The 24,458-nt window shown below is 41.2% G+C and overlaps 1 protein-coding gene across 1 annotated transcript; it reads right to left on the minus strand.

Annotated features, from left to right (window-relative positions):
- Positions 1-870: 870 nt before the first annotated feature.
- sec24d (SEC24 homolog D, COPII coat complex component) lies at positions 871-24,153 on the minus strand. The gene is made up of 21 exons (XM_061913519.1): positions 24,057-24,153; positions 23,303-23,500; positions 21,281-21,356; positions 21,080-21,201; positions 20,755-21,009; positions 20,171-20,271; positions 19,987-20,098; positions 19,791-19,918; positions 17,753-17,891; positions 17,555-17,670; positions 17,331-17,455; positions 13,920-14,111; positions 13,756-13,849; positions 13,387-13,674; positions 13,225-13,321; positions 12,929-13,074; positions 12,602-12,859; positions 10,870-11,049; positions 10,607-10,798; positions 10,430-10,519; positions 871-1,874 (listed from the first exon to the last, which is right to left on the minus strand). The coding sequence occupies exons 2-21, from the start codon at positions 23,454-23,456 to the stop codon at positions 1,734-1,736; spliced, it is 3,006 nt and encodes a 1,001-aa protein (XP_061769503.1). The 5' UTR covers positions 23,457-23,500; positions 24,057-24,153; the 3' UTR covers positions 871-1,733.
- Positions 24,154-24,458: the final 305 nt, after the last annotated feature.

Here is a 24,458-nt window from a genome sequence, read left to right on the forward strand (position 1 = left end):
ATTTATTTTAACAACACTTAATAAACGTTTGAGAACTGAGGAAACTAATTGTTGAAGCTTTGAAAGTGGAATTCTTTCCCATTCTTGTTTTATGTAGAGCTTCAGTCGTTCAACAGTCCCCGGACTCCGCTGTCGTATTTTACGCTTCATAATGCGCCACACATTTTGGATGGGAGACAGGTCTGGACTGCAGGCGGGCCAGGAAAGTAACCACACTCTTTTACTGCGAAGCCACGCTGTTCTAACACGTGGCTTGGCATTGTCTTGCTGAAATATACAGGGGTGTCTATGATAATGTTACTTGGATGACAACATATGTTGCCCCACAACCTGTGTGGACCATTCAGCATTAATGGTGCCTTCACAGATGTGTAAGTTACCCATGCCTTGGGCACTAATGCAACCCCATACCATCACAGATGCTGGCTTTCGAACTTTGCGCCTATAACAATCCAGGTGATTATTTTCCTCTTTGTTCTGGAGGACACCACGTCCACAGTTTCCAAATATAATTTGAAATGTGGACTCGTCAGACCACAGAACACTTTTCCACTTTGCATCAGTCCATCTTAGATGATCTCGGGCCCAGCGAAGTTGGCGGTGTTTCTGGGTATTGTTGATAAATGGGTTTTGCTTTGCATAGTTCAGTTTTAACTTGAACTTACAGATGTAGCAACCAACTGTAGTTACTGACAGTGGTTTTATGAAGTGTTCTTGAGCCCATGTGGTGATATCCTTTAGACACTGATGTCAGTTTTTGATGCAGTACCGCCTGAGTGATCAAAAGTCCGTAATATCATGGCACCCACCTGTTTCCAATTAGCCTGCACACCTGTGGGATGTTCCAAATAAGTGTTTGATGAGCATTCCTCAACTTTATCAGTATTTATTGCCACCTTTCCCAACTTCTTTGTCACATGTTGCTGGCATCAAAATCCTAAAGTTAATGATTATTTGCAAACAAAAAATGTTTGTCAGTTTGAACATCAAATATGTTGTCTTTGTAGCATATTCAACTGAATATGGGTTGAAAATGATTTGCAAATCATTGTATTTACATCTAACACAATTTCCCAACTCAAATAGAAACGGGGTTTGTAGATGTGTTGTTGTAGACCTGTCAACACTGAAAACATTGTATGTGTCTCCATAATTGTGAGATGCATATTATGCAGTTTAAATAATGAAAATGTGTTTTATTTTCCCAGGCCTTTATGGCTGTGTACTTAAATCGCAATGTTGTCAGTCATTCAAAAATAGCAGATCTACTGGAGCAATGTCTAATTTTTTTGTGCTCTGCTGCTTTCCAGTGGCACACTATTCCTTATGTATTAAGGATTTAATTTTTAGTAGACAATGTACTCAAATGACCTGAGGTTATGTTTTAATACAAATTATAATATAAGCTTTCAACTAAAAAGGCAGCTGGCATTGTATCTTGTACAAAAAGATATTGTATTCCTTAAACGTAGCATGTTTTTTTATAAGTGTAATTTGTTCTTGTTTCAGAATGTCATCAAAAACAAGGCACATTCACATTTGTATTCTATTATTTTTTGAATAAAAGTGGAATAACTAAAAAATAAAAAAAAAACATGTGGGACTGTGGTTAAAAAAAAAAGGCAGCTTTGGCACTTTTTCCACGATCTGAGTTTGGAATGTTCCAGTAATGCAATTGTCTTCTTTTGCAAGATTATTAGGGTCCGTTTTAAGCACTGGGAGACACAAATGTTTTAAATGTTTAAATGTTTGATCTCCCGGTGAAGATGGCAAAGGAAATCCATGTAGGAGGCTCCGCCATGAAGGCCTTTGTCCTCCACAAGAAACTGGCGGAACATTATCTCAGGTTTGTCCTTCTGCCTTACGATCTGAAGCTAGGAAGGGGAAAAAGACAGGGAAAAAATATATTTAAATAATTATTATATACATACACACATTTCATAATAACATTGATTTTGATTCAATATTATGTTTTGAGCAATGAGAATTTGAAAGAAAAAAAAAACAGCTTTATTATCAACGTTGCAACTTTTTCTAAATTACATTTAGCCTTTAAGCTTTTTTATTTCACTTTTGTTTGTGTTTGTTTATTTTAATAGTATTTTTTTAGAATGTGCCGTGGGCCTTTAAAATATTAGCCGTGGGCCGCAAATGGCCTACGGGGCACACTTTTAACACCCCTGCTATAGATAACAAAAAGTAAAATCTGATAAATCTATGGATAAAAAGCAGAGCCTGGCGACGCATGCACGTTTATCATAACTCCCTCGCTCTCTCTGTCTCTGCCCCTCCCACACGAATGTTGCTGCGCACACCACTTTTTGTTTTGTTTTTAACCCCTTTTTAACCCTAAACGTACATTGAAAATACACGCAACCCTAACTTAAAATGCCGGACATTCAAGCCATTTAAGAAACTCCTCCTGGACAGCCCCGCAAAGAGGACATATCTCGTGAAAAGAGGAGGTACGGTCAGTCTGTCATAGCCCAGTCGCTGCTAGCATGCCCTGTGTTCTTGTTTTTTTGATTGATTGAAACTTTTATTAGTAGATTGCACAGTACAGTACATATTCCGTACAATTGACCACTAAATGGAAACACCCGAATACATTTTTCAACTTGTTTAAGTAGGGGTCCACGTAAATCAATTCATGGTGCCTCGGTGTGCATTGTTTACACAACGTGCGGTGCGCTACTTAATATGTCCGTGTCGTTCGGTACATCTCCGAACCGAACCGAAATCTCCGTACCGAAACTGTTCAATACGAATACATGTACCGTTACACCCCTAATATATATATATTAGGGGTGCGAATCTTTGGGTGTCCCACGATTCGATTCAATATCAATTCTTAGGGTCGAATTCGATTATATATCGATTTTTTCGATTCAACGTGATTCTCGATTCAAAAACGATATTTTTCCGATTCAAAACGATTCTGTATTCATTCATTCAATACATAGGATTTCAGCAGCATCTACCCCAGTCTGCTGACATGCTAGCAGAGTAGTATATTAAAAAAAAAAAAAAGCTTTTATAATTGTAAAGGACAATGTTTTATCGACTGATTGCTATAATATAAATTTGTTTTAACTATTAAACGAACCAAAAATATGACTTATTTTATCTTTGTGAAAACATTGGACACAGTGTGTTGTCAAGCTTATGAAATGCGATGCAAGTGTAAGCCACTGTGACACTATTGTTCTTTTTGTTTAATTGTTCTATATGTCTAATGATAATGTCAATGAGGGATTTTTAATCACTGCAATGCTGAAATTATAACTAATATTGATACTGTTGTTGATAATCATTTTTGTTTCACTACTTTTGGTTTGTTCTGTGTCGTGTTTGTGTCTCCTCGCAATTGCTCTGTTAATTGCAGTTCTGAGTGTTGCTGGGTCAGGTTTGGTTTTGGAATTGGATTGCATTGTTATGGTATTGCTGTGTATTGGTTTGTTGGATTGATTAAAAAAAACTAAAATACAATTTAAAAAATAGATTTTAAAAAAAAAAAGAGAATCGATTCTAAATCGCACAACGTGAGAATCGCGATTTGTATTCGAATCGATTTTTTCCCACACCCCTTATATATATATATATATATATATCTATATATATATATATATATATATATATATATATATATATATATACACATACATACATACATATATATACACATATAGATGCATATATGTACACATACATACATAAATATACATACATATATATAAATATACATATATATATATATACACACACATCCTGTACACATATATATATATATGTATAAATATATATATATATATATATATATATATATATATATATATATAGATACATACATATACACATATATACATATACATACATACATACCTATATATATATATATATATATATATATATATATATATATATATATATATATATATATATATATGCTTTGTAAATTTTGCTCCACAGTCACATTGTAACCCCTTCCATTAGTATGTATGCAAAACCTTTCACTATAAAGGGCGGACCTTTTAGATTGCAAATTAACCCTTCCAAGCTCGGCCCCCTCCAAAAGTATCAGTGAATATTGAAGACATCATTTTTTTCAGACACTGAAGATAAACTTCAAATTCCCTGCTTAACCCTATTAGGTACACCTGCACACTTTTAACCCCTGATTTCCACAGGACGCATCACAGCTCGGTTGCGTAACCGTCACGCCAGCGGACTCTTTTGCTTCTCATTCAAGTCAATGTTTTTACACAGCCTCCGGTATGATTTTGTACCGGATCCATGTGCTAAATATACGCAGAGTTGCTTTTTTTTTTTTATCTGTCGCCACAACACGGCAGATCAATTCAGATAAAAATCTGCCTTTGTTGGACGGAAAGTCATGCACAAACAATTTAATTATTCGGTTGACTTCCCTCCTCTCTGAGTTGCTACCTTACCGTGGTAGAGGAGTTTGCGTGTCCCAATGATCCTAGGAGCTATGTTTTCCGGGGGCTTTCATGCCCCCTGGTAGGGTCTCCCAAGACAAACAGGTCCTAGGTGAGTGATCAGACAAAGAGCAGCTCAAGGACTTCTATGGAATTACAACAAAATGAACTCAGATTTCCCTTGCCCGGACGCGGGTCACCGGTGCCCCGCTCTGGAGCCAGGCCCGGAGTTGGGGCACGATGGCGAGCACCATGGGGCCCGGCCGGGCACAGCCCGAAGAGGCAACGTGGGTCATCCCTCCAATGGGCTCACCACTCATAGGAGGGGCCATAGAGGTTGGGTGCATTGTGAGCTGGGCGGCAGCCGAAGGCAGGGCACTTGGCGGTCCGATCCTCGGCTACAGAAGCTAGCTCTTGGGACGTGGAAGGTCACCTCACTGGGGGGGAAGGAGTTTGAGCTAGTCCGCGAGGTAGAGAAGTTCCGGCTGGATATAGTCGGACTCACCTCGACGCACAGCAAGGGCTCTGGAACCAGTTCTCTCAAGAGGGACTGGACCCTCTTCCACTCTGGCGTTGCCGGCAGTGAGAGGCGACGGGCTGGGGTGGCAATTCTCGTTGCCCCCCGGCTCAAAGCCTGCACGTTGGAGTTCAACCCAGTGGACGAGAGGGTAGCTCCCCTTCGCCTTCGGGTGGGGTGACGGGTCCTGACTGTTGTTTGTGCTTACGCACCAAACAGCAGTTCAGAATACCCACCCTTTTTGGGTACACTCGAGGGAGTACTGGAAAGTGCTCCCCCGAGCGATTCCCTTGTCCTACAGAGGGACTTCAACGCTCATGTTGGCAACGACAGTGAACCCTGGAGAGGCGTGATTGGGAAGAATGGTCGCCCGGATCTAAACCCGAGTGGTGTCTTGTTATTGGACTTTTGTGCTCATCACGGTTTGTCCATAACAAACACCATGTTCAAACATAAGGGTGTCCATATGTGCACTTGGCACCAGGACACCCTAGGCCGCAGTTCCATGATCGACTTTGTAGTTGTGTCATCGGATTTGAGGCCTCATGTTCTGGACACTCGGGTGAAGAGAGGGGCGGAGCTTTGTACCGATCACCACCTGGTGGTGAGTTGGCTGCGATGGTGGGGGAGGGTGCCGGACAGACCTGGGAGGCCCAAACTCATTGTGAGGGTCTGCTGGGAACGTCTGGCAGAGGCTCCTGTCAGAGAGAGTTTCAATTCACACCTCCGGGAAAACTTTGAACATGTCACGAGGGAGGTGCGGGACATTGAGACCATGTTCCGAACCTCTATTGTCGAGGCGGCTGATTGGAGCTGTGGCCGCAAGGTTATTGGGGCCTGTCGTGGCGGTAATCCCAGAACCCGTTGGTGGACATCAGCAGTGAGGGATGCCGTCAAGCTGAAGAAGGAGTCCTATCTGGTTCTTTTGGCTCATAGGACTCCGGAGGCAGTGGACGGGTACCGACGGGCCAAGCGGTGTGCAGCTTTAGCGGTCGCGGAGGCAAAAACTCGGACATGGGAAGAGTTCGGGGATGCCATGGAAAACGACTTCCGGACGGCTTCGAAGCGATTCTGGACCACCATACGCCGCCTCAGGAAGGGGAAGCAGTGCACTATCAACACCGTGTATGGTGCGGATGGTGTTCTGCTGACTTCGACTGCGGATGTTGTGGATCGGTGGAGGGAATACTTCGAATATCTCCTCAATCCCACCAACATGTCTTCCTTTGAGGAAGCGGTGCCTGGGGAATATGTGGTGGGCTCTCCTATTTCTGAGGCTGAGGTAGTTAAAAAACTCCTCGGCGGCAAGGCCCCGGGTGTGGATGAGATCCGCCCGGAGTTCCTTAAGGCTCTGGATGCTGTGGGGCTGTCTTGGTTGACAAGACTCTGCAGCCTCGCGTGGACATCGGGGGCGGTACCTCTGGATTGGCAGACCGGGGTGGTGGTCCCTCTCTTTAAGAAGGGGGACCGGAGGGTGTGTTCCAACTATCGTGGGATCACACTCCTCAGCCTTCCCGGTAAGGTTTATTCAGGTGTACTGGAGAGGAGGCTACGCCGGATAGTCGAACCTCGGATTCAAGAGGAACAGTGTGGTTTTCGTCCTGGTCGTGGAACTGTAGACCAGCTCTATAAGTGAAGTGAAGTGAATTATATTTATATAGTGCTTTTTCTCTAGTGACTCAAAGCGCTTTACATAGTGAAACCCAATATCTAAGTAACATTCAAACCAGTGTGTGGGTGGCACTGAAAGCAGGTGGGTAAAGTGTCTTGCCCAAGGACACAACGGCAGTGACTAGGATGGCGGAAGCGGGAATCGAACCTGCAACCCTCAAGTTGCTGGCACGGCCACTCTACCAACCGAGCTAAACCGCCCCTCTCGGCAGAGTTCTTGAGGGTGCATGGGAGTTTGCCCAACCAGTCTACATGTGCTTTGTGGACTTGGAGAAGGCATTCGACCGTGTCCCTCGGGAAGTCCTGTGGGGAGTGCTCAGAGAGTATGGGGTACCGGACTGTCTTATCGTGGCAGTCCGCTCCCTGTATGATCAGTGTCAGAGCATGGTCCGCATTGCTGGCAGTAAGTCGGACACGTTTCCAGTGAGGGTTGGACTCCGCCAAGGCTGTCCTTTATAACCGATTCTGTTCATAACTTTTATGGGCAGAATTTCTAGGCGCAGTCAAGGCGTGGAGGGGATCTGGTTTGGTGGCCACGGGATTAGGTCTCTGCTTTTTGCAGATGATGTGGTCCTGATGGCTTCATCTGGCCGGGATCTTCAGCTCTCACTGGATCGGTTCGCAGCTGAGTGTGAAGCGACCGGAATGAGAATCAGCACCTCCAAGTCCGAGTCCATGGTTCTCGCCCGGAAAAGGGTGGAGTGCCATCTCCGGGTTGGGGAGGAGACCCTGCCCCAAGTGGAGGAGTTCAAGTACCTAGGAGTCTTGTTAACGAGTGGGGGAAGAGTGGATCGTGAGATCGACAGGCGGATCGGTGCGGCGTCTTCAGTAATGCGGACGTTGTATCGATCCATTGTGGTGAAGAAGGAGCTGAGCCGGAAGGCAAAGCTCTCAATTTACCGGTCGATCTACGTTCCCATCCTCACCTATGGTCATGAGCTTTGGGTCATGACCGAAAGGATAAGATCACGGGTACAAGCGGCCGAAATTAGTTTGCTCCGCCGGGTGGCGGGGCTCTCACTTAGAGATAGGGTGAGAAGCTCTGCCATCCGGGAGGAGCTCAACGTAAAGCCGCTGCTACTCCACATCGAGAGGAGCCAGATGAGGTGGTTCGGGCATCTGGTCAGGATGCCACCCGAACGTCTCCCTAGGGAGGTGTTTAGGGCACGTCCAGCTGGTAGGAGGCCACGGGGAAGACCCAGGACACGTTGGGAAGACTATGTCTCCCGGCTGGCCTGGGAACGCCTCGGGATCCCCCAGGAAGAGCTAGACGAAGTGGCTGGAGAGAGGGAAGTCTGGGCTTCCCTGCTTAGGCTGCTGCCCCCGCAACCCGACCTCGGATAAGCGGAAGATGATGGATGGATGGACGGTTGACTTCCAAAATAAAATGTTCCGTCTTCATGGCGGATTCTATTTTACAATTTAAAACGTCCTAATGGGCGGGGACGGGTATGAAGTTAACTTGTCAAAGGTTTTCAGACGTGAAGTCACCTTTTTAATCCATATGCTGATTCTGGATTTCCAAAATTTAAAATTCATATACAGGCATATACCGGGCAGCGTGGAAGCAAGGGACGTGGTCAATGGGAGTTGTGTGTGTCTACAACGCTCGCCAGGGATGATGTTACTGTTGTGATGTTGCTTGCAACAAAGAAAATAAAGTGGTCGGTTCTACAAGGCAGAACTGTCTTTTCAAGAGTCAAGTCACTACCGTGAGACGCGCCTGCACGAGGGTCTTTAAGGACGGCAAAGCTCGGGACGTTCTGCAGTGTTTATTTCATTGTTTCCTTTATCACATGATTATACACAGATTTGCGAGATCTCGTAAAAGTTTGTACTGTTCCGCTAAACGGCGGGGCCGCAACAGAATGGTGGTGAGGATTGCCGGACGACAGATGGCGGTGACGTTCGGTGGCGATCACGCGTTTTACCCGTGACGCTTCCTGTCCAATCAGGGGTAATGGGATCAATATAGGGGCCGCAGCAAGAACATTTACATTTACCAGTGTTTGTCACACATCAGTGTTATTCTGCGCATGCCACGATTTGATGGAAATAATACTTGAACCAACGCTGAAGTCTTCTTGTGGTCTTCCAAACCAAGTACAAAACATTGTGTAATTCGTAAATAAAAACAGAATACAATGATTTGCAAATCCATTTCAACTTATATTCAATTGAATAGACTGCCAAGACAAGATATTTAATGTTTGAACTGAGAAACCTAATGTTTTTTTTTGCAAGTAAACATTAACTTAGAATTTAATGGCTGCAACACATTGCAACAAAGTTGGCACATGGGCATTTTTACCACTGTGTTACATGGCCTTTCCTTTTAACAACACTCACTCAGTAAACATTTGGGAATTGAGGAGACCAATTTTTGAAGCTTTTCAGGTGGAATTATTTCCCATTCTTGCTTGATGTACAGCTTAGGTTGTTCAACAGTCTCCGTTGTCGTATTTTACGCTTCATAATGTGCCACACATTTTTAATGGGAAACAGGTCTGGACTACAGGCAGGCCAGTCTAGTACCCCCACTCTTTTACTACAAAAACACGCTGTTGTAACGTGCACAATGTGGCTTGGCATTGTCTTGCTGAAATAAGCAGAGGCGTCCATGGAAAAGACCTTGCTTGGATGGATTGATTGATTGAGTTTAGTTTATTTCGAACATGGCAACATATCTTGCTCCAAAACCTATATGTACCTTTCAGGTTTAATGGAGCCTTCACAGATGTGTAAGTTACCCATGCCTTGGGCACTAATACACCCCCATACCATCACAGATGGTGGCTTATGAACTTTGCGCCTACAACAGTCCGGATGGTTCTTTTCCTCTTTGGTCCGGAGTACACGACACCCACAGTTTTCAAAAACTATTTGAAATGTCGACTCGTCAGACCACAAAACACTTTTCTACTTTGCATCACTCCATCTTTGATGAACTCGTGCCCAGCGAAGCCGGCAGTGTTTCTGGGTGTTGTTCATAAATGGTTTTCGCTTTGCATAGTAGAGTTTTAACTTGCACTTACAGATGTAGCGACCAACTGTCGTTACTGACAGTGGTTTTCTGAAGTGTTCCTGAGCCCATGTGGTGATATCCTTTACACACTGATGTCGCTTTTTGATGCAATACCGTCTGAGGGATCGAAGGTAACAGGCCTTGCCGCTTATGTGCAGTGATTTCTCCAGATTCTCTGAACCTTTTGGTGATATTACGGACTGTAGATGGTGAAATCCCTAAATTCCTTGAAATAGCTCGTTGAAAAATGTTGTTCTTAAACTGTTCGACAATTTGCTGACGCATTTGTTCACAAAGTGGTGACCCTCGCCCCATCCTTGTTTGTGAATGAATAAGCATTTCATGGAAGCTGATTTTATATCCAATCATGGCACCCACCTGTTCCTAATTAGCCTGACCACCTGTGGGATGTTCCAAATAAGTGTTTGATGAGCAGTCCTCAACTTTGTCAGGCTTTTTGCCGCTTGTACCAGCTTTTTTTAAACACGTTGCAGGCATCAAATTCCAAATGAGCTAATATTTGCAAAAAACAACACATTCTACTAGTCCAAACATTAAATATCTTGTCTTTGCAGTCTATTCAATTGAATATAGGTTGAAAAGGATTTGCAAATCATTCTTTTTGGTTTTTATTTACTATTTACACAACGTGCCAACTTCACTGGTTTTGGGTTTTGTATATTGTGTGGGCATGTATGTACTTTAAAGATGCACTAGAGGGAGCCGCAGATAAGTAGACCGTTGTCCATTTTACCTGTGTGATATTTTTTCCCTTACCTTCATGGATTTGGGCCTCATTTCAAGAATGTCCCTTATGATGGATCGGACCTTCTTTGACAGTGGGCTGTTCAGTTCAGGCAGAAAACACTTTGGGGGAAGAAAAACAAGCACAGTAAAATCAGTTATGTATTTAGTTATTGTTGGTAAAATGTTAATGTTAGAAATAGTTCTGACCATGTTGCCTTGCAGGTGGGCGAGCGAGGGTACATTAAAAATACCCTGAATAACGTCAGGGGGACTTGACTGGCCCAGCCACAGGAACATATAGTGGCCGTTCTCTAAGAGGAAGACGCCGGTGTCTGCTAGACGCTCTTCCGTGCAGCGCAGTGGAGCGGGTAGAGCCTCATTGGTGACATCCATATCATGCTAAAAGGAAAAATAAAATTACTTAGTTCTTCATTTGTCTTTTTTCCCTCCCCACCTTGCCTTTGCCATACCAGCGGAATAAAGCGCGGGTAGAGCAGCAGCTGAGTGTCCTCCACTCCCATCGCCATAACAGACAGTCTCTGATGGGCCCGATCGTCTGTCGACAGTTCTGTACTGGCGGTCAAGGGAGCCGTTTTCATCAGGCTGTTCATGTAGACCGGAAACACCTTCATGGCATCTGGCATGATCAGCTTAACACACACAAACACACCTTTAAATGGATAAAATCCACACATCCAGTAGATCCCGGCTATTTGTGGTTACTTTCAGACACTTGCTGCAGAAAGAAAAATAATATATATGAATAAAAGGCCCACTCATAAAAAGCCCTAAAGTTTCATTTTTTATCAACTCAACCCTACAATACACCTCTCACGCCTATTAACATGTTTTAATTCTATGTCATCCTGTCATATGAATTCAACACATGAAAATGGGTGGATTTAAACCCATGAAAAATATATATTACAAACACAATCTCGCTGTAATTCTTAAATGGTAAATGCCATACTTTTGGAAAAACTCTTAAAGCTGAAACTTAACACTTCAATCCCATGCTGATGTGTTAATTTATTTTAAATCCATAATTATGTCTACTGTACAAGACAAATCATACAAAAACCGTCACGGTCTAAATACTTCCGGACCTTAATAAAGTTAGGTTGATTTTAACAACATTGATATCCAAGGAAGTAAAAATGGTGGTTAGATTTACAGTAGAACTCAAATACTACTATGCAAGAGGTGTTCTAAAACTTTTGATCGGCAGAGTATATAACTTAACCTATATATAAATTGATCAATGAAGAATATTGTATATATACAGTGTATGCTGTATGACACATTTTCAAAATTAAGTTGTTTTTAAAGTTAAAGTACCAATGATTGTCACACACACACTACATGTGGTGAAATTTGTCCTCTGCATTTGACCCATCGCCTTGATCACCCCCTGGGAAGTGAGGGGAGCAGTGGGCAGCAGCTGTGCCACGCCTGGGAATCATATGTGGTGATTTAACCCCCAATTCCAAACCTTGATGCCGAGTGCCAAGCAGGGAGATAATGGGTCCCATTTTTATAGTCTGTAGTATGACTCGGCCGGGGTTTGAACTCACAACCTACCGATCTCAGGGCGGACACTCTAACCACTAGGTCACTGAGTAGGTGATTCCACATGAATTTAACATGGAAATCTTTGATTTAAAAAATAAACAATTTGATTAAGTAAAATAGACAGCATAAAACATTGTATTAGGTTTAATTGATTCACCATGAATTACTGATTTTGAAAATAATTTGATGTTTAATTTGATTACAAATGACAAATGTTCATTTGAAAGCAATATAATGTGAAAATCTCGTTTTCAAAAATGTTTTTATTTTTAATTTAAAAACAAAAAAATGTAAATAACTTAAACTCAAAATTCTATCCGCCCTATCGATGTGCTTTTATCCTTGTCTGATCTTATTTTGACCTGGCGGATCTACTCTGCAGCCATAAATGCTGCATTACAGAAAGCTAGGAAATGTAATCTTTGTCAATGGAATGCCACTCTTTGAGAGAATGTCAAACACAAACATGAAACAAATACAAAAAATAACAATTTGTTTAAAAAAATACTTAGTATTATTTTACTTTTCTGCTATAGTATATTTACTATTCATTTTTCTACAAACAGCCTCTTTTGCATGTATGCAAATGGTATTGAATACAGCATATCTGTTTGTGTGTTCCAGGCTGACCTGGCTGGCGACCGAAGTGCTGGCACAGTTTTTCCTGTAGCAGGCTAGCATGTGGGCCGTCTGGTTGACCAGAATCTCCCGGATGTTCTTTAGTGGCTGGTTCAGGATGGCCCGGTAAGACGATTTGGCAAAGAAGTTGATGAGCGAGTCTGTCTCACTGCTCTTGTAGAGCTCGGACAAGTTTGAGCTGCATCTTAGGCTGAGATTGAGGATGCGGAGGCGGCGCTGTCCGCTGATAGTGGTATAGAGCAAGGCACACTGGGAACAGAAGGTTATGGTTGAGAAAAAATCGCGAAGTAGTCGTTGATATAATTTTTTTACGCAAACCTGTATTAGAGCACCCGTCTCCTCGTTAAGCGCATCGTCATGCTTGAACTCTACTGCCACTGCCTTGTCACAGTCCACCGCTGCCATCTCTACGTCTGTGGTGTTATTCATGTGGATGGCGCCAAAGAAGTCAGTGGCTCTGAAGCCTGTAGACACACTTTCTTTACTATAGTATTCTATGTTGACTGCATATTAGACGGTATTCCACTCACATAGTATATACAAAATGGATCAAAATATATGACACTGCTGAATTTAAAAGTAAAAGAAGAGTCTTATAATGTAATATTACTTACCTGTGCTCGTGCGAACGCGCATTATTGCATCAAAACCGATGTCCTTCCTCACTTCCTTCCTCAGATCTTGCAAGAAGTACTCCCCGTCCGTCTCCACCTGACACATGTAGTATTGTAAATAACCAGCAGATAGCAGGTTCGCGTCTTCATCTGGAAGCTCACCTGGAAGTTGTTGTACTTAAATATGGAGCCGCCCGTATGCGACGGAACGTCCGCCATGGTGGCCACATCCACGTACGTGTTGGGGAAGAGGAAGAGATCCACGCAGCAGCCTTGGGCCACGCAGTCTTTGGACAACTGCTCGTATGTCCCCTTTAGCGGCTGGAAGAGCGTCTTTTCTTTCTCTGTGTTAATCAACTTTTTGTCGTCCCTGTTCTTGAGCTTGCCCGGAGCCTCGGCAGTGGGCATGGCGGAATGGAAGATGAAGAGTTTTCCACTGCACTCTGCCTCCTGCATTGTGAGGGAAAGTAAATAATTAGGAGTTGAATGCAGGGCACAGAGTGTTTGCCACTTCCCCTTCTTGAAGCTGACCTTGAACGCCTCCACCCCAGCCTGAATGACAGGCGCAAAGACCGTTTCACTCTCATTGGTGTCAGCAAACATTTCAGGGATTTGGGTCAGGAGGCTTCAGATAAAGCAGACATTCACTTCAGTATTTAACCTTTACAAATATTGTTATGAAGATTTTTACTTACTTGTGGATGATCGCCCTGGATTCCTGGAAGTTGACGAGGAAGCCATCAGAGAGTGGTACGTACATCTCAGTCATGTCGGACACAACCAACATCTGTGGCTGCGACAGGGAGCTCTTAACATTGTAGAATTGGAGTGTCTTGTTGTAGGTGATGAAGCCGACCTTCACAGGCGAGCTATCAGCGCCCTCCTCACTGGTGAGTGGGGGATAATTATAAAAACAATACTAATTACTAAGTTTTTTTTCTAAAATAAATATTTTCTATACAGCTTGTCCTATTGAGGAACACAGGTGAGCAGGTTCTTTTGAATGTACGAGAAAGCCCAGACAACACCAGGGAGAACATTCAACCTCCACACAGAAATGTTTCAATGGACATTTGAACCATTGATCTCTTGGGCAACACGCTGGTCACCAGGCCCCCATGCTGCCCAAATATAGTACAGTAGCACTTCAACTTACAAGCTCAATTGATTGTAGGTTTCAGTTGTAACTCAAAACACTTGTATCTCAATTTATCTGTGGTTGAATCCCTCAAAACATCACCATTTTTAAGGCACTGTTTGCAATATTTAAACAGATGCCTAGAGGGCGCTAATTTTCCAGTGAATTTTCTATAGTTTATCCCGTCCTCTTACAACTTCTGGGACGTAATGATGTAACTACGTATGTACGTAACACATGTATTAGCTTTGGGTGTTGTTAGCTAATAACAGATATTTGTATAGTTAGTGCTCGCTGTCATTGAATGTATGTTCTGTCATAACAACAACATTACTGAAAATTGTTCGTTGCTTCTCTTGGACTGTTTTTGTATGTGTGCAGGTGCTCCCTGCGCGTCGAGACAGGGTGAGTGACCGCTTATTTTATCAGGGCCAGTAAACATTCTTTATTACATAAACTTAGTACAAACCCCGTTTCCATATGAGTTGGGAAATTGTGTTAGATGTAAATATAAACGGAATACAATGATTAGCAAATCATTTTCAACCCATATTCAGTTGAATATGTTACAAAGACAACATATTTGATGTTCAAACTGATATTTTTGCAAATATACATTAACTTTATAATTTGATGCCAGCAACACGTTACAAAGAAGTTGGGAAAGGTGGCAATAAATATTAATAAAGTTGAGGAATGCTCATCAAACATTTATTTGGAACATCCCACAGGTGTGCAGGCTAATTGGGAACAGGTGGGTGCCATGGTTGGGTATAAAAACAGCTTGCCAAAAAATGCCCAGTCTTTCACAAGAAAGGATGGGGCGAGGTACACCCCTTTGTCCACAACTGTGTGAGCAAATAGTCAAACAGTTTATTATATAAATTTAGGGATTTCAACATCTATGGTCCGTAATATCATCAAAAGGTTCAGAGAACCTGGAGAAATCACTCCACGTAAGCGGCATGGCCGGAAACCAACAATGAATGACCATGACCTGTATCAAAAACCGACATCAATTTCTAAAGGATATCACCACATGGGCTCAGGAACACTTCAGAAAACCACTGTCAGTAAATACAGTTCGTCGCTACAGTTGTAAGTGCAAGTTAAAGCTCTACTATGCAAAGCGAAAGCCTTTTATTAACAACATCCGGAAACGCCGCCGGCTTCTCTGGGCCCGAGATCATCAAGATGGACTGATGCAAAGTGGAAAAGTGTTCTGTGGTCTGACGAGTCCACGTTTCAAATTGTTTTTGGAAATATTCGACATCGTGTTCCCTTCCCCTTTGGGGAAGGGAACCATCCAGACTGTTATGGACGCAAAGTTCAAAAGCCAGCATCTGTGATGGTATGGGGGTGCATTAAGTCCAAGGCATGGATAACTTACACATCTGTGAAGGCACCATTAATGCAGGTACATACAGGTTTTGAAACAACATATGTTGCCATCTAAGTGCCGTCTTTTTCATGGACGCCCCTGCCTATTTCAGCAAGACAATGCCAAGCCACATTCAGCACGTGTTACAACAGCGTGGCTTCGTAAAAAAAAGAGTGCGGGTACTTTCCTGGACCGCCTTCAGTCCAGACCTGTCTCCCATTGAAAATGTGTGGCGCATTATGAAGCGTAAAATACGACAGCGGAGACCCCGGACTGTTGAACGACTGAAGCTCCACATAAAACAAGAATGAGAAAGAATTCCACTTTCAAAGCTTCAACAATTAGTTTCCTCAGTTCCCAAACGTATATTGAGTGTTATTTAAAGAAAAGGTGATGTAACACAGCGGCGAACATGCCCTTTCCCAATTACTTTGGCACGTGTTGCAGCCATGAAATTCTAAGTTAATTATTGTTTGCAAAAAATAAAAATAAACTTTATGAGTTTGAACATCAAATACGTGGTCTTTGCAGTCTATTCAATTGAATATGTGTTGAGAAGGATTTGCAAATCATTGTATTCTGTTTTATTTACCTCTAACACAATTTCCCATCTCATATGGAAAAAAGGTTTGTAATTGTGAAAAATATAGACAATTGTAAAACAAATGTGTGTTGGTGTTAAACAACGTAAGGTAACACAAGCTAGGCAATGGTGTTCTTGTTATATTTTTTGCCTAGAAAAATGTAATTACGAGCAAGTTGCCAAAAGCCCCATTAACATATAACATGCCTTTTAAAAGGAAAAACTAACTTTTGTAAAATAAATGTTTGAAAAAAATAAATAAATACAATACTGTACTGTAAACAACTACAGTAGTTTTTAAAAATAATGTAATTGTATCATACAGCATTTACCTTGGAGAGCAGACTGCTTTTCTGTCCAGTGTGTCAAAGTCCACTTACTATAAGCGATTTTGGGCTTGTTTGGCTCAAGAGATCTGGCAGCACGGCCGTCATGTAACAGTAGGAACTAGGAATTCAAAGTTTATGTTGCACACAGACCTTTGAGGGATGAAACTGAGAATTCAGAGACAGCAACGGACATGTATGTCTGAATAACACCGAGTAAGCAAAGTTGATGCTCGCTCATCCAATGTGCAGAGTCAAAAGAAAAGAACAAACTAAAAAATGTCTGGCAGACCATACAGCAGCTCCTCTATAGTTTCATGAATTAATGTCCGTTGTGTGAATGATATTTTGGCGCGAAAGCTATTCTGTTTTGGGGTGGTTCAGATTGACGGTACTGTGGGCACGCCACTTTTCCCAGAAGCTTTGTTTTTATGATTCAAGTTCTCAGTTACGGTGGTTGGAGGGCAGAATAGTGTTGATCTCTGGTTTTGTGCTGTGGATTAATACTCACTACTTCAACTAGCATTAGAAATGCTCGTAGCTCAAATTACACTTGAAACTCATATCTCAAATTAATCGTAAAATAAAGTACCACTCTATCCTAGGTATACTATAAAAAAATATTTTTAAAAACTGGCAACCACAAAAACAATCAAAAATCTGAAATTATAATTGTACCTTGGCAGCGTGTCCAGCAGAGTCTTCAGCTCATTACAAATTAGTCTGACCAACCCGCTTTTAACGTTGTTGTAGGACACGTCGATCATGAAGATGTAGGCTGGTGGATTAGGTAGCTTGTTATTCTGTGAAATCATTATATCAGGAATTAGTCCACTTGCTGTGCTTTAAAACAGGACACAATTCTGAATGTGGTGTGACTAATGCAATAATGCTTAAAACACCTTGCAGTAATCCAGGGTAGCCAACATCTCATAGGATCCAAGCGACAGCTCTGCCTTGTCATAGAAGTCCACCCTGCGGCCCATGTGGTCAAGATGTTGGAAGTAGAAAACTGGCACTATGAATAAAGACAAATGGTAATGTCTACATATGACTTTTACGTCTTATTTGTAGTTTTGATTGTAGTTTGGATGCAGCACCTTCATTGATGCAGTTACAAAAACAGCACTGATAGCGGCGGCCGCCATCAATGAACTGCATATAGGGACACATGTAGGCCTTGCATCGGTTGCAGCGGATGGGACCGCTTTCGCCGTGGTTGACGAGGTACAGCGGCGTCTGTCCAAGAGGAAAACGCAACAATGACATGATAATAAATTATCTTCGCTAAATTCTAAAAAAGCTGAGAGCTTGATATGTTCTCAAAACATCTTCTGTTGTCCTCCAGATGCAGTGTTGGATAAGGAGGGAACACTAACATTGCCTAAAAAGGCACAGGCAAAGAGGTGAGTGACAAGGATAGAATTTAGGACACAACAAGGAATCTCATACGATGTCTCATGACAACCAGTACAAGTGAGCTACTTATTTATGTTAAATGAATTGTATTGGAGGAAAAAAGGGCCTTGCATCTACAGTGTTAAGGACATTTGTCTGCACGAATTAGGGTGTTGACCAGAATATAAGACGCTCCCCGATTACTTATTTTTGGAAAAATATTATGAACTTACGTAAATTGGAGATTTTCCAACCAAGTCTCGACGTTACTCTAAAGGAATTCAATTGTGTTATAATAATATATATTCAATAAAAATAGCAACAGTAATGTGACGTCATTCAGGTCAACCAGAATAGAAATAATTAACTGCGCTAAAAGGAAATAAACGCCCCCCCAGTGTACGGAAGGCACACTGCGTATGACCAATAGTCGCATTACAGAAAGTGCATGGACACTTGGACTTCAAACATAGGCGTGAAAATACAAAAAAACGAACTATTTGAGAAATCAGACTAATTTAGTGCATGGAAACAGAGACAGACCGGCACCAATGCGGAGGTATCATAAGATTAAACAAACAAGCTATTAAAGAGTCAACATTTTAACAATTAATCTAAGATAGAAGTCTTCACAATGAGTCTATTAGGGAGCTAAAATTTCCGAGAGTAATCAATGGTCAAAATATCAATGTGCAGCTTTTAAATAACACAAAATGCTTTTCTTTTTGAGGAAGTTAAATTTTGTTGTTTGTTTTCATTGCTATTTTAACTGTCTTTTAATACAGAAACGCAGTTAATTGTTTTTTTTGGGCATTTTACCTTTCCTTTCTTATAAATGGACATTTTATTTGTCATTTAAATTTTTGTTACAGCTGAATGAGCAGCACAGTTACAGTACAAATAAATATTTATGAAGGAATTAGTCATCTTTGTTGTTATTAGGCACATTCCTAAAATAACTTAAACTGTATATTTATAGCCATTAAATATGTGAACGTTTTATTATCTGATTAGTCGACTAATTGTTAAGATAATCGTTGACTAATCGACTATCAAAATAATCGTTTGTTGCAGCCCTAGTTTCAACACAATATTTTCACACAGAACACTGCATCACAACTCCGTCACTCACTGGAGAAAAAAATAACAAAATCAATATAATTGTTATTTTAAAAATCTATAAAAATCAGTGATCAAAATCCTCTGTTATTTTATCGGTGATAGCATTGGCATTAATTAGTTTACTAGTCTAGCTTGTAAACATAGTGTATAAACCGCTAGAGCAAGCCACACAGTCCAACCTCATTGCGGCCATTTGCGTTCTTGAAACTTGTTTTAACCAATTTGACTTTTCGCATTTTTTTTGTATTTGACTGTTATTTTTAAACCCTCAATGTGAATCTCTCAACCATAAATAAAATACCCTTCTCCACACACACATAAATATATAATAATCCAAAAGAATATTAATTATATAAAATTACTATCTTATTAGTGGGGGTTTTATTGGGTAACTTGCTAATTTAACATATCGGTCCTAATATCAGACTAATTAGGTAGTTTTCCTTTGCAAAATGGCCCTAAAAACCTGATGTTAAATATTCGAGGTTTAGGGATTTACAGTACAGTGAGAAAGTGTGCTTGCTTTTATATTCAGGGTCATCTTATTTTTGGGTTATCATGTTAATCAGTATGTTAACTTTTTGGCAATTAAGGGAAACTGAGGAAATACCGTCCTACCTCGTTCTTTGGCAAGCTGGCAAACGGTTTGACAATGCACGCCAAGGGGACCTGGCACTGTTGGGCTAGATCTGAAGTGCTCGGCAAGCAGTAAGTGGTGCAGCGCATAAACCTGGGACTGGCATTACCTAAATCCAATCAAATTTAGAGTAAATCAAATAATGCAAACAACAAACTAATGTTAATGGGATAATACCTTGGTCTTGTACTGTAAAGTTGGTGGTGACCAGAGGTGGAACTTGTCCTCTGGTGTTTGTGCTAAAAACTTGTCCTCCATATTTGGCTTGGTCATCATCAATGACTTGAGTCTGGAAAAAACAAAAAACATACGAATTAGCATGTTATAGCACTTTCCATTAAATCAATTCTAGAGTACGCACTGTGCTGGGAATAGAGTCCAGGTCGAGTTTCTTTTGAGGCGGACCAGCAGGGAAGCCCATTGGTCCTGGCTGGGGTCCCGCCATGTGGCCTCCAAATGGAGCTGAATGCAAACAAAGGCATTGGCAAAATGATTTTAAAGTGTTTACCTCCCAAAGTGTACCTCAAAGTTAGTCATGTAAGCTAACTAGCAACTAGTGCGTTCGCTTGCTTCTCCAGTAAAAAAAAACAGCATCATCAGTCTGAGTTTACCAAAGTGCAGTTGGTTATCAATCACGGTTTTACGATAATCCTAATGTAAAATGGTAATACTAACCGTCTGTAATGCGGTAATATTGGTAATCATTACATCCCTTGTATGTGCTTGCAGTGCATATCCTCCTCCCCAAAAAAATGCCTCTTGTGTTTTTTTGTGACGCTAGCACTGAAAGGGCACAGGTAATGCCAAAGATGAAAAGTGTGGTGAAGCAGCTTATTGCGACCCTTATTTCAGCATACAAACATTATAAAATACTACTAAAAGACGGTATTGTTCTGCATCGTAATAGCTTCTTTTACACATGTAACAATAGAACAGTTGACCTACCTGCTTGCTGTGGGTATCCAGGTGGAGCCGCAGGCCCAAGACCAGGCTGCTGAAAGCCTCCAGAACCACCAGGATGAGGAGGCGGTGCTCCAGGGAAGGGTTGACCCATTGGAGGGCCGCTCATGGGCATGCTCGACTGGGGCTGCATGTTGGGCGACTGCGGTCCCGAGGGCATCTGAGGCAGAGGGGGTACACCGAAAGGTTGCTGGAGGCTTGTCGCAGATGGGGGGGAGTTCTGGTGCACTGGTGCCGAAGCTTTAATGAGGAAAAAATGGGTTCATTAGAGAGGTCGTTGAAGTATTGGTTTATGTTAAGCATAGCTTACCATAGTTTCCCATGTTCAATGCACTCATCTGATTGGACAGCTGCATGGCTGGGGGCGGGGCAGAAGTGGCCCTGCTGTCGTATGCTGATGACTGCAACGGTTGTCCGTAAGCACCAGGGTACCTTAGGTATAACAAATCACTTAAACAATTAATCGATGAATGTATGAATTAATTCAAAAAATACATTTACTTCCATTTACCTTTGGGGATGAGCCCCATTCTGCTGGTTATTTGGACTGTAAGGAGTGGACACTGGAGGCGGCGATTTCATCCCACCTAAAACATGGTAAGGATTTATATTTTGGTATTTAACCTTGTACTGGCCCATTTGTCTGACCAGGACCTGGGCAATTATTTTGACTCCCATTGTGAGCAAAATATGGGTTTGGGGGCCAGTGTGTATGTGTGTTTAAATTAAATACAAATATAAATATGTATTTTTAAAAATATATACGAATACATGGCACCATTAACTGTTGTCGGTCTTTATCGCGTCAAGATTTTTTAATGCCTCTGGACATCGAATTTAATGTATTTTAATGCCATTTAAAAGGACTTAATTTTGGCAAAAATCCTTTGCATTGCTTTTAATGCCTTTTAATGACACATGGAAACTCTGAAAAACAAACAGTACTATGAGGCACATTGCTATAACATACGTTACACCCCTCATGATTTTTCAATTGCATCCAAAGCCATGTCCACACGGCCACCTATTCAGTACTTAAAAAAAAAAAGCCTTTTTGATGTTGAATCAAACTCCATCCACACAAGTCCAGATTCAAAACAGTCTCTGTCCCACACATTTTCCAATCAGAAGCCCAGATACCGCAGCCACAGTTTACCTGGCAGTTTTATAACGTCTCTGCGCTAGGCTAGATGTACAATGACATGTATATTACCGCCTGAGCGTGTTATGAAGCGCATGCACGGAATTTGCTCCTTCACAAAATGAAAAAGAAACACTTGTGGCATTAGAACGCCTCTGTTCATCAATATAGCGATCTATTAGATGTACAATAAATGTACATTACATTTAAAAATCAGCCACTTACATGGAGCCCAGGAAAGATCATGGATAATTTTTGTGCGCGGTTTAAAGCACATACACCGACAGAACAGAACATTTTATGTTCTGTTCTGTTAAGGTTTAAAAACATGACATTTTGTTGCACATTTTTGTATGACACAACCGTTTTACTGCTCCACACACGCTGAAGGTGGAGTTGTTTAAACTATTCACATTAGTTTTGATTTTGAAAAGTCAATTTTTTTAAGGACATAAGTATACGTTTGAGGGTAAACACATAGAAAGTATGCAATTTTTAAATACCAGTCGGCAGTGTTTTAGCTACTTCTAAATCACTAATCCTCGCCTCCATGGCGACAAAGTATGATCCTTACAAGTATCATCCCTGCAGGACGAGGAATAGTTAAACTTGTTTCACTACACACCGTAGCTCACCGGTGTCAAAAATGTAAACAAATGCCATTGATGGATCTACACCTAACATCCACTGTAATGATACCAATTACAGTAGCTTATCTAGTCGATACTACTAAGATTACGTTGATATTTTTTGGCATCACAATATCTAGTTTCGTTTTTTTTAAAATGTATATTATGTTTATAAACTCAGGAAATATGTCCCTGGACACATGAGGAGTTTGAATATGAGCAATGTATGATCTTGTAACGACTTGGTATTGGATTGATACCCAAATTTGTGGTATCATCCAAAACTAACGTAAAATATCAAATAACAGAATAATAAGTGATTATTTCATTTTAACAGAAGTGTAGATAGAACATGTTAAAAGACAAAGTAAGCAGATAACAACAGTAAATGAACAAGTAGATTAATCATTTATTTTCCACTACTAGTCCTTAATAATGTTGACAAAATAACAGAATGATAAATGACATAATTTGTTACTGCATACGTCAGCAGAATAAATTAGGAGACTTTGTTTGCTTACTTACTAATAAAAGACATGTTTTCTTGAATGTTTACTATTTTATTTAAGGACAAACTTTCAATAAGAAACATATGTTTAATGTACTGTAAGATTTTTTGTTAAAATAAAGCCAATAATGCAATTTTTGTGGTGCCTTTCATTTAGAAAAGTTTTCAAATAATTCTGGCACCGGTATCAGGACAAAACTAGTGTCAATGCAACCTCCGTCTCTGTTGGTTTACCTTTTCACATTCATTACTCACCTGTCTGAGGTCCTTGGAACGTCGGCGGTGCTCCTCCTCCATAGTGTCCATAATTGGGTTGCGCAGGACCGGGCCTGAATCCACCTTGATAGCCCCCCATCCCCGGCTGGGCCTGGGAGTAAGGGGGTGCAGCGACATAACCCTGTTGACTCATTCGGATGCTCTTCTCATGCCACAATAAGTAGGTTTACGGACAGCCTGTGTAGGATAGAAAGCAAATGTAGGATCATCACTGAAATAAAAACTAAAAACGATAGTGATTAGTGACTCATAGTGACCTCATGCAATAATGTGCACATGTTATGGACCTTTGAGATGCTGCTAGGAAGCAGATAAGATTATCTTTGTGGGTTTCCTATCTATGTAAGGGTGAAACAAATTAACAGAATTGACACTTTTAAGTTGAAATTTACATTGTCAATACGTCACGTTGTATTTTAAACTCTTATGGTTCCATTTCTGCTCGGATAGTTGCCACGTCAAAGCCTGTTATAGAGGATACAATCCCCTTTTGCATTGCACTATACATTGTAGATAAGCTTAATTTTGTTACATTGCAATACAAAAAAAAGCAAAAAGGGAATGAAATGTTGACACTAGGGCATCTTTGCTAGCTAGTTAGTTTAGAAACACATCTACTGAGGAAAGTACACAAAACGTCCGAACACAACGGCGTCCAACGCAATTATTATTATCATTAATATTATTATTATGATTATGAAGTGACAAATACATGTTGTCGTTTTTTATTTACCTGTGTGTCGGGGTGGAGTTCGCCTGGTGTGTTGGTTGTTGGCAATGCAGACTGCCACGTCAAACTCCTCCAACGCGCCGGTCTGTGTGACGTAAGAGGAAAAAGGGGAGGAGGGAAACATCCTACAATTTTCCGTTTTCAAAATAACAGTTAATCCATCAGGGGCCAATAAATAGCTTAAATAAAACATAAATGAGGATAAGCGTTACATTATTATTGAATATTCATATGTATATTAGAATGCCAAATATTACTTATCAGATTTTAAAACCAAGTAAATGTGGTTAAATGTGCTTTTGTTTTGATGTGTGGCAGCCCAACTTGGGCGGAAACCCTACACATGTTTATTCAGCTTGATGGCCATGGCAGAGTACGCCTGCGCAGAAAGAGTACACACCAGAA

This window comes from Nerophis ophidion, linkage group LG10, assembly GCF_033978795.1.
Source record: "Nerophis ophidion isolate RoL-2023_Sa linkage group LG10, RoL_Noph_v1.0, whole genome shotgun sequence".
In the NCBI taxonomy this organism is placed as follows: Eukaryota; Metazoa; Chordata; class Actinopteri; order Syngnathiformes; family Syngnathidae; genus Nerophis; species Nerophis ophidion.

Bases quoted from the DNA above. Each gene is read 5' to 3' on its own strand.
- sec24d (XM_061913519.1), bottom strand. From the start codon at position 23,456: ATGAGTCAACAGGGTTATGTCGCTGCACCCCCTTACTCCCAGGCCCAG. The intron at 17,456-17,554 runs GTGTTTTAAGCA...ATGATTTCACAG, and splicing joins CTACCCTGGATTACTGCAAG to AATAACAAGCTACCTAATCC. The intron at 10,520-10,606 runs GTCAGAACTATT...CTTCCCCCAAAG, and splicing joins CCCACCTGCAAGGCAACATG to TGTTTTCTGCCTGAACTGAA.